The 16,760-nt window shown below is 49.9% G+C and overlaps 1 protein-coding gene and 1 pseudogene across 4 annotated transcripts in view; both read right to left on the bottom strand.

Moving 5' to 3' along the window:
- ADAMTS10 (ADAM metallopeptidase with thrombospondin type 1 motif 10) overlaps positions 1-16,760 on the bottom strand; it is a 43,356-nt gene that overhangs the window by 15,864 nt on the left and 10,732 nt on the right. Inside the window, exons 4-14 of one of the 3 annotated variants that reach the window (XM_080988775.1) lie at positions 13,679-13,838; positions 9,430-9,647; positions 8,144-8,227; positions 7,412-7,557; positions 6,255-6,298; positions 5,884-5,989; positions 5,032-5,178; positions 2,826-2,967; positions 649-756; positions 279-424; positions 124-187 (exon numbers count right to left, since the gene is read on the bottom strand). In XM_080988775.1, coding sequence (XP_080844901.1) covers positions 124-187; positions 279-424; positions 649-756; positions 2,826-2,967; positions 5,032-5,178; positions 5,884-5,989; positions 6,255-6,298; positions 7,412-7,557; positions 8,144-8,227; positions 9,430-9,647; positions 13,679-13,838 — 1,365 coding nt within the window. Of the gene's footprint in view, positions 1-123; positions 188-278; positions 425-648; positions 757-2,825; positions 2,968-5,031; positions 5,179-5,883; positions 5,990-6,254; positions 6,299-7,411; positions 7,558-8,143; positions 8,228-9,429; positions 9,648-10,791; positions 10,908-13,678; positions 13,839-16,760 lie in introns of those variants that run through there. The other 2 variants (XM_080988777.1, XM_080988776.1) reach the window with 2 other exon arrangements.
- LOC308467514 (small nuclear ribonucleoprotein E pseudogene) lies at positions 2,979-4,276 on the bottom strand (annotated as a pseudogene). Its single transcript has one exon. The product of its transcript is annotated as a small nuclear ribonucleoprotein E pseudogene (transcript).

Genomic DNA, 16,760 nt, shown 5'->3' on the forward strand with positions numbered 1-16,760 from the left:
CGCCCAGAACCCCTTGGGATCTTGCTGCCTCTCAGCAGAGAGTGGGGGGTAGCGCTCAACTTTCGTAACAATCCATTCCTTTGCCCCCACCGTCCTCCCATCCCAGAATCCCTTGCTACTCACGTCAGTGTTACAAGACCGGTAACGCTTCCGTTCCCCGAGACAGTATTTCCCACCGATTGTCGGCCTTTGAAAGAAAGAAAAGGAGGAAGACATGGAAAATGCCGTCCCAGGGAACACGGGGGATGTCTTGGGTGTTTATGCATGTGTCCACTTACCGTGGGCTGTCGCAGTGGCGGATGGATGAGGAGACGCCTCCCCCACAAGTCCGGCTGCACTCTCCCCATGGCGACCACGTCCCCCAGGCTCCGTCCACACCCTCTGGCCGTGTGCCGAAAGGAACACATTCCCGTTTGTAGCACCACTGGCGGTGGATACAGAGGATGGAGGGAAGAAGAGAGACCCACCGGTCAGCAACAACACCCCCCGCCTCGCTGGCGTCCATGCGTCTGACCTCAGCAGGACTGCGTGATTATGGGTAAACTGGCCGTCTGGAAGGGACCCCAAAGGCCATCTAGTCCAACCCTCTTGCAAGGCAGGAATCGCTGCTGTGGGTTAGGGTACAGCAAGGGTGACCCTGCCTCTTACCCCCCTCTCGATGGTGTTAGTCTGGCAGATGGTCCCCTCGGCCGCCGGGATGCTGTTGGTGATGCATCGGTTGCTCTTGCTAAGGCACCAGAGCTCGTTGCAGACTTCCTGGAGGAGGAGGAGAAGAAGGACCAGTGGGTGGGTGGGGGCGCAGGCGGAGCTGGGAGGAGGGGTGCACGGTCGCAGAGGTTGGTGGTGCTACGTGACGTCTTGGACTAAGGAAGAAGGTGGCAACTGATGACTGGAGACTGAAGGAAGGATTAAAGAAACACAACAGGTCTCTGTGGAGACTAGGTCTGGGAGATACCTGGTTTTCAACACCGTGATACATCACCAGCTAAACATCACAATATATCACAAGGTCTGAAATACAGTGGTGCCCCGCAAGACGAATGCCTCGCAAGACGAAAAACTCGCTAGACGAAAGGGTTTTGCGGTTTTTGAGCTGCTTCGCAAGACGAATTTCCCTATGGGCTTGCTTTGCAAGACGAAAACGTCTTGCGTTTTTTGCAAGTTTGTTTCCTTTTTCTTAACACCGTTAATACAATTGCGACTTGACTTCGAGGAGCAACTCATAGAAAGCGGTGCGGTAGCCTTTTTTGAGGTTTTTGGCGATTTTTGAAGCTTTTCCAAAACTTTTCCGACACCGTGCTTCGCAAGACGGAAAATTCGCAAGACGAAAAAACTCGCGGAACGAATTAATTTCGTCTTGCGAGGCACCACTGTAAGGAGCTATGTAAAGGCACTGGCTGGTTTCATGGTTTCCCCTGCATCATGATTTTTGCATAGAACACGTACACAGGCTAGGAGCCTCAATGTCTCTCCTCTGGAGGCTTCAACCAGGGCAAAAAACTTGACACCCCGCCCCCTGCAGCTACGGCTCTGCATTGAAGTCAATGGATTGTAGCAAACTGCACCAAACTCAGTAGACCCATTAACATCAATGGATCTGTCAAATGATGCTTTTACTCAGTGGAGTCATTTAAGTCAGTGGGTTGCCTCGAATTATATCATGCTGTGAGGAGCCCCTTGGGGTATAGGAAGGGCTACAAAGGAAGAAGGTTGTGATTCCATTTTCCCACCCCACCCCCTCACCATTCCCCATCCATTAATAAGCAAAAAGACTGCTTTTGAAAATCATCAAAGTGGAGAGGAAAAATTGGTGGAATTCTCATGGGTGGAGTGCAGGGGTTAATATACAGTCGTACCTTGGAAGTCAGAATCCGTTCCAGAAGTTTGTTCGACTTCCAAACGTTTGAAAACCAAATCCTGGCTTCTGATTGGCTGCAGGAACCTCCTGCAGCCAATCAGAAGCCGCGGAAGCCACATTGGATGTTCGGGTTCCAAAAGAACATTCGCAAACCGGAACACTCACTTTCGGGTTTGTGGTGTTTGGGAGCCAAAAGGTCCAAGTTCCAGGGCGTTTGGGATCCAAGGTACGACTGTATTCCTTTTGAGGTGGTCAAGGGGTGATGATGATGATGATGATAATAATAATAATAATAATAATAATAATATAATTATATGCTGCCCATCTGACTGTGTTACCCCAGCTACTCTGGGCAGCTTCCAACAAATTGAAATACACTTGGAAGCATCCTTCCATTCATTCTGCAGAGAGCTCTGCAGTCTTCCCAGGTGCCCACAGTGCAATCAAATCACAGCTCAGTCACAGAATCATAGAATGGTAGAGTTGGAAAGGGACCCCAATGGTCATTTAATCCAACTCCCTGCAATGAAGGAACCACATGTAAAGAACTGTATTGGTAGTGCTTCCCACGAAGCAGCTTTTTCTACATCAGGAAGTGTGGTCACCCAGGAAGGCTGTGGGGCACAGAGGACATATTGCCTGGGGAAAATGTTTATTGGGAACGAAACATACACCTGCCTAAAAATGTCCAGAAGTCTCTCCAGAAACTCCCAACTGCCCTGTGAACCAGGCAGAAAAGGTGGAAGCCTCTTTCGCAGAAGGAGAGTTGTTTTTAAAAACAACAACCCGAAGGGCAGATTTCAGCCCCGCACTCCTGATTACTGCAAGAGTGGACCTTGGCTGACGCTGGTGCTGCAGCTGAGGGCTGTGGCTGGTTTAAAGGCTGGCCAGTGGGCGCAAAATGCCTTGCCCATCCCTCCACCCCTCCACGTTGGGAATCAAGAGTAAAAGCAGGAAGGCTCTCTACCCCATATTTACACTGGCGAGATTTGACTCCGTACTGAAAGCGGCACTGCTCATCTGCATCGTAAGCCTGTCCTGGGGCCACCGTCGGGTAGACGAAATCCTGCTTGGGTGGAGCATTGTTCAGGCAGAGGCCCATCCCAGAGCTGGAGCAGCAGAGAGAAAGAAAGGAGAAAGACATCAAGGGTTGATGGTGTGAGTGCAAGAAGAGTTTTATTTATAAAGAGCTGCAATTCCACATCAGCGTAGAAATTTTTTTGGAAATTATGCAAGCACAGACTAAGTAACTGGCTTCATTCTTCAGCTGGTAGAGCATGAAGCTCTTAATCTCAGGGTCATTTCAAGTCCCATGTTGGACAAAAAGATTCCTGCATTGCAGTGGGTTGGACTAGATGACCCTTGTGGTCCCTTCCACCTCCATGATTCTGTGATTCCGTCAGACACCTAAAGTAGAATTTGGAGTGGTAGCATTAAACCACCACATATTTTAATCTATAGTTTTAAAGATTGAAGCAATGGAACAAAACACACTGAATAGCCATTTCTAGTTACAGACGCTCAGTAGAAGAGTCATATTAATCCCTTTGAACATGATCCGACTCAGCTGTTTCCTTGATTTTGTCTTGGAGTGAATCTCCTCAGCATCATCCAGAATCAAGTTCAAATCCAATAACACAGCCTTCTATCCTTGTGTTCACCTGTTCATACAGTCCTACCTGAATGCTGAACCTGTTTTGTAGGTATCTGAAGATGAGGTTGATGGGCTGTGCCATTGCTTTCTGCATCTTCTGGCCTTGCCCGCCATGGCCGACACCTGGGCTTGGAATGACCCCCCCACAAGACAATCCTACTTCTAAGGGATGGGGGCCCCTTCTAAGAAGACGCGTGGAATCATAGAATTGTAGAGTTGGACTGAGGATCATCTAGTCCAACCCCCTGCAATGAAGGAATCTTTTGCCTGACATGGGGCTCGAACCCATGAACCTGAGATTAAGAGTCTCATGCTCCACCAGCTGATCGTTGGAAAGAAATGGCCACCAACCTAGATGGCCTTAAAAAAGGATTGGACTATATGGAACTTGCCGAACTGACTGGGAGACTCTGGGACCAGAGAGAAGAGACGGTGGAAGAAGATTGGAAGAAGTTTAAAAAATATTTGAAAAAATATGTTACTATTTAAATCTTAGAAAAGCTTTGGAAGTGGATATAGGCTGTAGGGTTAGAAGTAGAAGATAGCGTATTTTAAAATAGTATTATTTGTAAGGGATAATATGTGAAGATTTTAATGGTAAAAGTAAGTGTGATAAAAAAATGGTTAAGAATTATGATATATGTAAACTGCTAAAGATGAGGTAAAATGAAAATCAGATAGGGGGGAAGCTCACTAAACAATGTTTAGAAAAAATAAGGATAAGACAAGAATTTGTTTGTATTGTTTGTTTTTCTATTTGTGTTGGTTATTAGTGATATAAAATGAATAAAAAAAATTGGGGGGAAAAAAGAATTGGACAGAATCATGCAAGGAAGGGCTATCGATGGCTACTGCCCACAATGGTTGCGCTCTCCTTCCACAGTTGGAGGAAGCAAATGCTTCTGAATACCAGTTGCTGGAAACCGCAGGAGGGAAGATTGTTCTTTTGCTCAAATCCTGCTTGCTGGTTCCCCACAGGCATCGATCACTGGGTGAACAGAATACTGGACCAGATGGGCCACTGGACTCATCCAGCAGGACTCTTCATATTCTTATGCACAACAATACTAAGTACGGAAAGCAGGACCCCAAATAATAAATACAGTGGTACCTCAGGTTACATACGCTTCAGGTTACATATGCTTCAGGTTACAGACTCCACTAACCCAGAAATAGTGCTTCAAGTTAAGAACTTTGCTTCAGGATGAGAACAGAAATCGTGCTCTGGCGGCGCGGCAGCAGCAGGAGGCCCCATTAGCTAAAGTAGTGCTTCAGGTTAAGAACAGTTTCAGGTTAAGTACAGACCTTCGGAACGAATTAAGTACTTAACCCGAGGTACCACTGTAAACCCAGAAGACCCCCCAGCATGCAAAAGGAGCCCATTGTGTCATTTTTGTGTCCACCACTTAAAGGCCAGTTATGGAAAACTTTTGGAACAAAGAGACAGGGGAAATGGAAGTAATGAGGTGGTGTGTGCGATGCTTTGGAGACGCACAGCGGAAAACAGGCAGCCCCTTACTCGAGAAAGCTGGTTATATAGTCCCTACTGCACGTGGACCACACAAAAGGGTTGGTTTTCATGGTGATGTGAGCCGCCATCAGCTTGGCTGTCTCCTGCCCCCGGGAACCACAGCTGTTTCCGACGCCGTCGTGGTTCATGCCAAACCTGGAAGGAGAAGCGTGAAGCCAGAGAAAGAAGGAGCCAGTGTGGTGTAGTGGTTAGGAGCGGTAGTCTCGTAATCTGGGGAACCGGGTTCGCGTCTCCGCTCCTCCACATGCAGCTGCTGGGTGACCTTGGGCTAGTCACACTTCTGTGAAGTCTCTCAGCCTCACTCACCTCACAGAGTGTTTGTTGTGGGGGAGGAAGGGAAAGGAGAATGTTAGCCGCTTTGAGACTCCTTCGGGGAGTGATAAAGAGGGATATCAAATCCAAACATGCCAAACAGGATTATTTGCTGCCTGCTTGGGAGTAAACAGAGCTGCAAGTAGGGGAGTTTATTCTGGAATAAACTGGCTGGCAAGTGGAGAGTCTATTCTGGAATAAACTGGCTGGCAAGTGGAGAGTCTATTCTGGAATAAACTGGCTGGCAAGTGGGGGAGTCTATCCTGGAATAAATCGATCAGCAAGAAGGGGAGTGTATCCCTGAGAAAACTGACCAACAAGTAAGAGAGCCTAACCTGGCCATTCGGATGTCTTTGACATCTTTGGTACCCCTGCACCCAACCCCTCCCACAAGCCCTCTTTCAGGCCTGCGGTTCAGAACACTGCAACATAGCAGAAGTGGCCCTAAGCATTAAGCAAAACATTAACCAGACACAAGACCAAACAATTTCCACATCAACCCCACAATCAGATCTGAACTCTGCTCACGTGTGGCCGATCTCGTGGGCGATAGTGAAAGCTGTCGCCAGGCCGAGGTCTTCGTTGATGGAGCAACTCCGTTCCCGCTCACACATCCCACCCACGGGCGCCAGTCCTGGGAGAAGCAGAGCATTGTCACAGGGAGACGTTATGTCAAAGCAGATTCAGCCACGAGATCCAAAATCCTGATCTGCACATGGCTCTGGAAGGGTAGTTTGTAGCGAAGTCCACCCTCTCCCCAACTGGAATCTGTCCTAGGTTGCATCACAAACTGATATTGAAATGATGTCTCCCACTCTGCTCTAAAGCTGGGGGGGGGGGGGGTGATGACAGAAGCAGAGCGTTTGAAATGCATTTAGTGGGAAAAGCTTCCTACCTACCTAGAGTCCCGCACGGCTTGTTTTTGTAGATGCAGATATCGTATCTAAAAAGCAGGTGCGAGAAGAAGGGAGATACAATTAAGGCACATTCCATCCTGCCAACTGAGCACAGCAAATAAACGAAGGGCAGGTGGGGCTCGTCCACCTGGGAAGGGAGCCCACCCAGGAGAAGGAAAACTCTGACCCTAAACCTCCGCTGTCTTGTGGCCGGGACATCTTTGGGAGACGAAAAGACTCAGGAGTAGACCCTCCACAAAAACGGACCGGAGTCCCTAAGACAGTTGGATGGTGCCTTGCACGCCTGTTTCTGGCAACTCCTGCAGCCAAGCTGGTGCCAAACGTCTTGTTCTGCTTTCCTTTGGGCCACACCAGTGAGGCCACAATGGGGGTCTTGTCATCTGGGCAGCCCAGGACCTCCAGACACACTGCCAAGGCTTGTGCCCCGGGGAGGTCACTTGGGGGCTGTTAGTGCAGCAGTTTGACTTCACCCTCGGAGGCACACTCCATTGTCTCTCATGACAGACAGATGCCAACAACAACAGCTATTATGGAAATTCCAGTTCTGGTGTTTTATAGCTCTTATTTTGGAAAACAGTGATGTTTGCTGCTCTTATTCTTAAAAATGGAATAAAAAATATTTAATTATGTTAAACAAACAAACACGAAGACAGAGAAACTTCTGGGTTGCGAGAGAATCTCAGCTTGCAAGGGGTTCAAACATGGACATAGCCATGGGTGTGCAGGGGGGGGGCAGCTGCCCACCCCCAATCAAGTAAATAAATAGAAATACTTGATTAACCAATTGCTTTGCAGGAAACTTGGTTCTGCCCCCCCCATAATGCCTGCTACCCCTAAAATAATTCCAACGTGGCCCACGAGACCATCTCCCCCAGCCCCGCCCACCTGTCAGCCCTGGGTGACATCAACTGATGGGCAGCATTCAATCCTGCTGGAGTCCGCTTGGCCAATGCATTCCCTGGGGCTGGGAGGATTGAACCGCCCTCTCAACAGTGGGCGAGTGGAGGGTTTGATGTCCGGGGGGCAGTCTGAGGTTGGTGTGCCAGTAGCATGCCCCGCCCCCGCACAATCAGGATGAAACAAGATGTTTCAACTTTGGAGCCAACTGCTCTTTTACCACCAACATGGTTCCGGTATACCTGGTGATCAAAACGGCAGTGTCGTGATTGGCGATGCCGTTGTCCGGGATGGCGTTCCCGTTCCCATTGCGATTCACAATGGATTTCTGCCACTTGCAGAAGCTGTCGAGAGACTTTCCGGCATGGTGGTTGATCTCCAGGGTGGGCTGGAGGAAGAGGGAGAATCGAAAAGGTTTCAGAGAGTGTAAATGTATCAAATTCTCCCACTCTTTGAGACCTCCTGGACAGTATCGTTGGGGCATTTCTGTGGCTGCACCAAGACCAGGGAGACAAAGCCCCGTGGCACATGGGGTTTCAGGCACTTACCCAGCGTCTATTTCCTTTGGAGGGTTGAGACATGGCAGAGACCGTCGCAGCTTTAAGAAATATGGTTTACTCGCCTGTTTACACCTTCAGTCTGTGTGGCAGGAGTCCAGAACTTACAGCATGGTTATTTCAAGAGGGGCTTGTCCCCCACAGCAGTGCAGCCACGGAGTCCAAGATATCTCCCCCAGCCAGCTTAATTAATTTCTAGGGTTTGGGGGGGTCCCCCCAAAACCTATAGCACATCTCTTATCACCTCCTCTGCAAATATGCTCCTCTTCCCCCACTTTATTGCCAGGGAGAGGACGCAGCAAGCAAGCAACCACCGCCATTTTCTGTTCCCACTTTTTGCCACCATCATTGTCTGGGGAAGCTTCTCAGTGATACCAGCCCTGGTCCCTCTTTCTTTCTCTAGGGGCACCCCCTCACCTGGTCCTCTGTCAGTAGGATGAGCCGGGTCACCAGTATGTTGACAATATTGCCCAGACTTGAGTCTTGGAAAAGTTTAGCAACCTGACCTCCAGGAAACAAGGAAAGACCAGTGTTAAAAAACAAGACGGTTGGGGGAGGCTGAACGATGATGGGCATTTGTATCTTTCTCAATGGGACAGAGGAAGCTGCCTTAAACCAAGACAGACCATCGGTCAGTGTAGCTCAGTAAAGTCAGCACTGACTGGCAGCAACTCTCCAGAGTTTCTATCTATCTGGAGATGCCAGGGATTAAACCTTTTGCACACAATGCAGATACTCTACAGTGAGCTAAAATATTTCTTAAAAATAAAGCAAGGTCCTAGTGCTCAATATTTATTAATATATTTGCATTTGTTTTTGTACATGAAGTTGCAAACCGTACAAGTGTCCCTATTTTCCAGCATCATTTCCGCATTTACAGAAGCCGTCCTGGTTTCCAAGTATCTCAGAATGTCCTGCTTTTCCTTAGGACATCCCTATTTTAATCGGAGAAATGTTGGAGGGTATGCAATTGCTTTTTACAACTGTAATTGGTTTAATTGAAAGCATGCCCTATTTTGTGTATAGTTTATATATATACGGTATATACATATAACTATACTATATGTGTGTGTGTGTGTGTGTGTATATATATATATATGTGTGTGTGTGTGTGTGTGTGTGTGTGTGTGTAGTGTGTGTATAACTTAAAAGATGCTTCATAGGAAGCAATTAAATTAATGAAATATATTACACACAAATATACACACGGGGCTGCTTCCCCTACTTCTGTTGCTCAGCTACCCCCACCAACCCCATGCTAACCCCAGCACCCCTCTTGTCAACCCTCTTTACATCTCACCCAAACCCCATCCTCTCACAACTCCTTCAAGCCCCACATCCCTGCTTTACTCAAACCTCTGCTTTCATTTATAGCCACCATTTTGCTCTCCTCCCTCGCCCTGAATTCATGCAAATCCAGGATTGTGTTGAGGCAATTTGTAGCTGCGTGACGACAGCCTTACGTTTCTATGTATATAGGAAGATCCATTTCCCAAATGAAAACAAACAGCTAAACAAAGGCAGACCTTTGGCAAATTGGAGTCAGCCTCCAATAACCGGAGTTAATAATTATCCAAATTGGAGTTAGTTGATGTGTGTATATGGACTTCAGGAAGCACTAAGGTTTGCATTGCACATCCTACCGCTGGCCCAGAGTTCCCAGAATGGGAACCATTGGCTGGGTGCTTGGTTATAACACTTACAATATTCATGATGGCCAGGATGTACTGCTCGATGTCCCGCCGGCCGTGGTACCCCACCATCATTTTGTCGGCCACCACGAGGGTCTCCACGTAGCGCTCCGTGCTGACCGACCTCTTCAGCGGAAGCTGCCCCCGTTGGGTGAAGTTGCTCAGCGTCTTCGCTGGGGAGGGTTTCAAGGCCCGCAGCCACCACGGGCGGCCCTTCCACGGCTTCTCGTCTGAAGGGGAAACGGCTGTGAGGCAGACTTTCTTTCTCCTCTGTCCCCCCACAGCGCTTTTTGGGGCAAACCACTCACAATCCCGAAAACCTGCTAGGCCTGACAAATCCAGATGCCGGCTAGGTCTGGCTAGTCTCTAAAACATACTAGGCCTGGTCAATCCCTGAGGCTTAGTAGGCCAGGTCAACCAGCCAGCTAATCTTTAAGATGGAGTACTAGGCCCTATCAGACTCTAAGGCCTACTAGGCCCGGCCAGTCCATGGTTTGGCCTGGTCAGTCTCTAAACCAGCATTTCCCAACCTTGGGCCTCCAGCTGTTTTTGGACTACAACTCCCATAATCCTCAGCTAGCAAGACCAGTGGTCAGGGATGATGGGAATTGTAGTTCGAAAACAGCTGGAGGCTCAAGGTCGGGAAACACTGCTCTAAATCATACGAGGCTTGGCCAATACCTGAGGCCTTCTAGGCCCAGAAAATCCCAGAGACCTACTAGGCCCAACCAATCTCCAAGGCCTAGTAGGCTTGGAAAATCCCTGAGGCCTACTAGGCACAGTCATTTCCTGAGGCCTGCTAGGCTCCATTCAATCCTCAAGGCCTTCTAAGCCTAGAAAATCCCTGAGGCCTACTAGGCCCAGCCAATCCTCAAGACCAACTAGGCCTGAAAAATCCCTGAAGCCTACTGGGCCCAGCCAATCCTTGGCCAATTCCTGAGGCCTACTAGGCCCGGCCAATCCCCAAGGCCCAGTAGGCCTGGAAAATCCCTGAGGCCTACTAGGCTCAGTCACTTCCTGAGGCCTGTTAGGCCCAGTCAATCCTCAAGGCCTTCTAAGCCTGGAAAATCCTTGAGGCCTACTAGGCCCAGCCAATCCTTGGCCAATTCCTGGGGCCTACTAGGCCCAGCCAATCCCCAAGGCCTAGTAGGCCTGGAAAATCCCTTAGGCCTACTAGGCCCGGCCAATCCTCAAGGCCAACTAGGCCTGAAAAATCCCTGAAGCCTACTAGGCCCAGCCAATCCTTGGCCAATTCCTGGGGCCTACAAGGCCCAGCCAATCCCCAAGGCCTAGTAGGCCTGGAAAATCCCTGAGGCCTACTAGGCTCAGTCATTCCCTAAGGCCTACTAGGCTCCCCCAATCCTCAGAACCTACTAGGCGCGAAGGTAAACGGTGGCGCTCTGGTTTCCGTCATGGTGTCCCGTTGCGCCAGAAGCGGTTTAGCCCTGCTTGCCACATGAGCCGAAAAGCTGTCTGTGGACAAACGCCGGCTCCCTCGGCCTGAAAGCGAGATGAGCGCCGCAACCCCAGAGTCGCCTTTGACGGGACTTAACCATCCAGGGCTCCTTTACCTTTCCTTTACTAGGCCTGAAAAATCCCCGAGGCCTACTAGGCCAGCCAGTCCTCCTAAGCCTGGACATTCTCTTAAGACCACCTAGGCCTGGACAATCGCCCATTTTAAGGGCCATGTTATGTACTGAGTTGAATAGGATCCACAATACAGCAGTCTGGTCCTAGAACAATAGGATTCAGAATGCAGCAGTCTGATTGGCCCTAGAACAATAGGATCCAGAATGCAGCAGTCTGATTGGCCCCAGAACAATAGGATCCAGAATACAGCAGTCTGATTGGTCCTAGAACAATAGGATCCAGAATACAGCAGTCTGATTGGCCCTAGAACAATAGGATCCAGAATGCAGCAGTCTGATTGGTCCTAGAACAATAGGATTCAGAATGCAGCAGTCTGATTGGCCCTAGAACAATAGGATCCAGAATACAGCAGTCTGATTGGCCCTAGAACAATAGGATCCAGAATACAGCAGTTTGATTGGCACTAGAACAATAGGATTCAGAATGCAGCAGTCGGATTGGCCCTAGAACAATAGGATTCAGAATGCAGCAGTCTGATTGGCCCTAGAACAATAGGATCCAGAATGCAGCAGTCGGATTGGCCCTAGAACAATAGGATTCAGAATGCAGCAGTCTGATTGGTCCACAGGAGCCACCCAATCCAGCTCCAGGTGGAAGTGAATCCGCAACCTGATTGGCCCACAGGAGAATCCCAGAATTAGCCAATCACGTGGGGCCCATTGTGTAAATAATGTATATAAAGCAGACATTCTGGGGGAACTTCCATTCCTCCTCACCACTATGAGCTGAATAAAGAGCATGAAATCCACTCTCGACTCTGAGTATATTTCAGGCCCCTTCCAGATTTTAGGAACAGTAATGGGAACTAAACCGTCCGAGATCAGGAGGCAGAGCAGCATTTGAAAGAGTCCGGAATCCAGAGCGCCAGTTGCTTGTTTTGGGGATTGTTATCTCTCCAAGAAACAAATTGGAAGCAGATTCGTTCCTGCCCAGAGAACGCAGGGAATGACCAGAGTGCTTGAAGAGGGCAGCAGAAGGCCGCTTGGCAGCATTCAGTGCAAAATGGCTTTGACAGTGTCCTCTTCTTTACTCCTTCTGGTATCTGGGAATCCGATCCTTTGGATTCCAGCTCCCAAGTTAGCGGGAGGCGTGTGTCTCCCCCACAAAGGCAAACCGGAATCCAAAACCACATCCTTGAACCAAGCGTCTGTTAGGTCAAAATGCATTCCTCACTGAGCCTCCCAGATGGCTTTCAAAATTACTACCGCCAAGCAGATTTCTGGCCTGTTTCGGCTCGAGGGCCACATTCCTATATGTGCAACCACTCAGGGGCCACACGCCAGCCACGGGCAGGACCAGAGGCAAAAGCGGGCAGAAAGTGGCGGACTCTCCCTTGGAGATTTCTAAGCAGAGGTTGGGTGGCCATCTGCCAGGGAATCTTTAGCTGCGATTCCTGTCTTGCAGGGGGTTGGACTGGATGACCCTTGGGGGTCCCTTCCAATTCTACAAATGGGTGCTTTCCAAAAAAGACGTTGATGGTTGCTCAGTTGTTATAAATCATATTTCGCAGTTGAAATCAGCTTACATCAATCAGTCAAGACTCCTAGCTTGACGCTATTCTCTTTTTTTGTGGCTGGATGCTCCGTGGAAAAAAAGCAGGACAGGAATACTTTAAATAAACACCCAAATACTTACATAAGGGTGTTTCACTTCCTGTTGCTTTGAAGCTGCAAAGCCCAACCCAATGCGTGTTTACTCAGAAATAAACCCCGCTACGTTCAGTTGGGGCTTACTCCCAGATAAATATGCAGAGCAGAGTGGGGGCCACATTTCATCCTTGGAAACCTTCCAGGGGCCAGGTGGGTCGAAAGGCAAAAGCAGGCAAGTTTCTACACTCAGAAATACCCATAGCTGTCAACTTACAGATTTGAAAATAAGGAACCAGCAGCCTTGGAAATAAGGGATCAACAAACAAAATAAGGGATTTTCCAAGCACAGGTATGTTCAACTTCTGAGCCCCTCCACGACAAAGGCAGAAAGCCCAGCCAGCAGCCAAATGAAGCCTCAAGTCGTGGTTCCCACAGCGCAGCAACCCGGCAAAGGGGATGCAGCAAGGAAAACCACCGTCACCTCTCCGCTGGGAAGTGCTGAGCAAAGGCGAGTCCCCAGGCAATGCAGCCGATTTGATCGGCACAAGGCATGCAAGCTCCACCCCCCCAGTCGTTCTTAGACTCCTTATTGGGTGAGCAACTCAGGCAAGCCACACAGTTGGAGCGTCCCTCCTCCCTGGCTGGCAGGGAGGGAGGGAGGGAGAGGAGAGGAGCTGCTTCCTTTGAAACCCGGGAAATTTAAGGGACATCATCAATAAGGGACAGCAGCGGGACATGGCGCTGGGATAAGGGACTTTCCCGCCAAATAAGGGACGGTTGACAGCTATGGAAACACCCCTTCTCTTTACCCTCTATCCCAGCAAGAGAGGCAAGTAAGGACTGCATCCCAGCCGTACGAACGCCATAGCTCAGCTGGGAGAGCAGGAGACTCTCAGGGAGGTGGGTTCGAGCCCCATGTTGGTTGGAAGGTTCCTGCATTGCAAAGGGTTGGACTAGACGACCCTCGTGCCCCCTTCCAATGTCTGTAGTGTTTATCCACCCAGATCTGGCCCACGGCGTACCTAGCACCCCACAGGCGGCGTCCATGTGTGGGTGCTGGAGAGACGATCTCTTGTAGACCACATGGGGACTCCCTTCGCTCTCGTGCCCCCCACTGATATTGGTGCCAGGGCTCAGGGGCTCAATGAAGTACTCCTCGCCGTCTGCGATGATCACACCATGCTGGAACGAGAAGCGGAGAGGAACATGCAATGCGTTTATACGTGGGTCTGCCTCTGAAGACGGTCCAAAAACTTCAGCGGCCAGATCACTCACCAGAACAAGGCGGTTCGAGCACAGAACACCAATAGTGGCACAACCGCACTGGCTGCCCATTGGTTTCCAGGCCCAATTCAAAGTGCTGGTGCCAACCTTACAAAACCTGGCACAGCTCCGGACCTCAATACCTTAAGGATAGCCTCTCCCAGTATGAACCAACCCCACGCTTGTCACCGGAGTCCCTTCTCTATGTCCCCCATGCCAGTGGCAGCAAGAGAACAGGGTCTTTTCTGTGGTGGCTCCCCGATTGTGGGATGCTCTTCCCAGAGAGGCTCGCCTGGCAGCATCACCACATGTGCCAGGCAAAAATATTCCTCTTTGCCCAGGCCGATGGCTATTAAATAATCTACGGCCTGTGAACGTGTGGCAGAGAAGACCGTTATGACGACTGCTTTCTTATTAGGCTGTCAGTATGCTTTTTATTTATATGCTTTTTTGGGACGCGGGTGGCGCTGTGGGTAAAACCTCAGTGCCTAGGACTTGCCGATCATATGGTTGGCGGTTCGAATCCCCACGGTGGGGTGAGCTCCCATCTTTCGGTCCCAGCTCTTGCCCACCTAGCAGTTCGAAAGCACCCTTAAGTGCAAGTAGATAAATAGGTACCGCTTTATAGCGGGAAGGTAAACGGCGTTTCCGTGTGCTGCGCTGGTGCTGGCTCGCCAGAGCAGCTTTGTCACGCTGGCCACGTGACCCGGAAGTGTCTGCGGACAGCGCTGGCCCCCGGCCTCTTAAATGAGATGGGCGCACAACCCTAGAGTCGGACACGACTGGCCCGTACGGTCAGGGGTACCTTTACCTTTACCTTTATGCTTTTTATTATGTTTGTATCACTGATGTTCTGAAATGTGTTTTTAATGTTGTACACTGCCTTGGGATCTCCTGATAAAGAGTGGTATATAAATTGGAATTAATAATAATAATAACAATAATAATGGCTACTAGCCATTAACGGCTGTGGTTTGCAGGCAACAAATGATTTTGAATACCAGTTGCTGGAAAACACAGGAAGGGAAAGAGCTTTTGATTGGGTCCTGCTTGCCCACAGGAAACCTGCACTGCAGCTTGTTGGACTAGAGGACCTCTGGGGGTCCCTTCCAACTCCACAATTCTATGATTCCATGATCTGGACAGCCACTGCGAGAGCAGGATCCTAGGCTACATGGGCCGCTGTCCTGACCCAGCAGGCTGCTCTTACGTCCTTATGTTTTGCACCCCAGGGTGACCCTGCCCGCAAGCCACGAGGCGACCCCCCCTCCTTCCCGGCTGCTCTCTCTCCGGCTGACGCTCGAGTTTTCGGCCGGACTCCTTGCCAGCCTAGCCTCACACTACCCCGCTTGTCCTCGGAAGCGTGGCTTGCAGCCAAGAGCAACAAAGCTTTCGTCCGGAAAGGAAATCCAAAGCAAGGCCATCAACACCGCCCCTTTCTAGGGCTGGGAAACCAGAAACTTTTCATTACACACACACAGAAGTGATTCAACTCTGGTTCTTTGTGGAGGGGGCTTGGAGGGAGAGAGAAAAAGTTGGGGGACCCACAGACCAACTGATAACCATGCTAGCAGATTTCCAAATGCTTTAAAAGAGAGAGAGAGCAGGGGAAACTCTTATTTTTTTAAGAGTTAAAAGTGCCCTGGGAGGAGGGCTTCCCTTCCCATCTTATCCCGCGCTGCTCGACAATATTCCTTTTCATTCCGCTGCAGAGACGGGAGAGAAATTCGGCCTGTGTTAGGAGTCGCATCAGAAAGGTTGCAGTGCCTGGGGCTTTCGAGTTTATGGAAATCGTGGGCATGCGATGAAGCTGAACGTTGGAAGATTCAAGACAGATAAAAGGGAATCCTTCTTTATCCAGTGCAGAGTTAAACGATGGAACTCCTTGCCCCAGGAGGCTGTGATGGTCATCAACTTGGATGGCGTTAAAAGAGAATTAGACAGATTCATGGAGGAGAGGGCCATCAGCGGCTACTAGCCAAGGGTTGGCCACTGTGAGAAAGGGATGCTGTGCTAGATGATTCTGCAGGCTCTTCCCAGCTTCTTAAAATGGTGTCCGGTGGCATTTAGGTAAAGGGTAAAGGGACCCCTGAACATTAGGTCTAGTCGTGGCCGACTCTGGGGTTGCGGCGCTCATCTCGCTTTACTGGCCGAGGGAGACGGCGTACAGCTTCCGGGTCATGTGGCCAGCAGGACTAAGCCGCTTCTGGAGAACCAGAGCAGCGCACGGAAACGCCGTTTATCTTCCCGCCAGAGTGGTACCTATTTATCTACTTGCACTTTGACATGCTTTCGAACTGCTAGGTGGGCAGGAGCAGGGACCGAGCAACGGAAGCTCACCCCGTCGCAGGGATTCAAACCGCCGACCTTCTGATCGGCAAGTCCTAGGCTCTGTGGTTTAACCCACAGCGCCACCCGCATTTAAACATTGACAAAAACCTGCACCTAGATCTCAGGAACAATCCAGCCAAATCTTGTTGGTATCGTTGCAGTTTTGAAAGTTTTAGTCTACCATCTTGATTCAGAATGGCACCTGGCAGTATTCAAATACAGTCATACCTCGGGTTACAGACGCTTCAGGTTGCGTTTTTTCAGGTTACGGACCTGCAGAAACCCGGAAGTACCAGAACGGGTTACTTCCGGGTTTCGGGGGCTGCGCATGCGCAGAAGCGCTAAAACGCGTTTTGCGCATGCACAGAAGTGCCAAATTGCAACCCATGTGTGCGCAGATGCACCACTGCAGGTTGCGAACGCTGCAGGTTGTGAACGTGCATCCCACACGGATCACGTTCGCAACCCGAGCGTTCACTGTATAAATGAAAACCTGCACCTTGATCCCAG

Source organism: Podarcis pityusensis (assembly GCF_964106645.2).
Source record: "Podarcis pityusensis genome assembly, chromosome: 18".
Taxonomy (NCBI): domain Eukaryota; kingdom Metazoa; phylum Chordata; class Lepidosauria; order Squamata; family Lacertidae; genus Podarcis; species Podarcis pityusensis.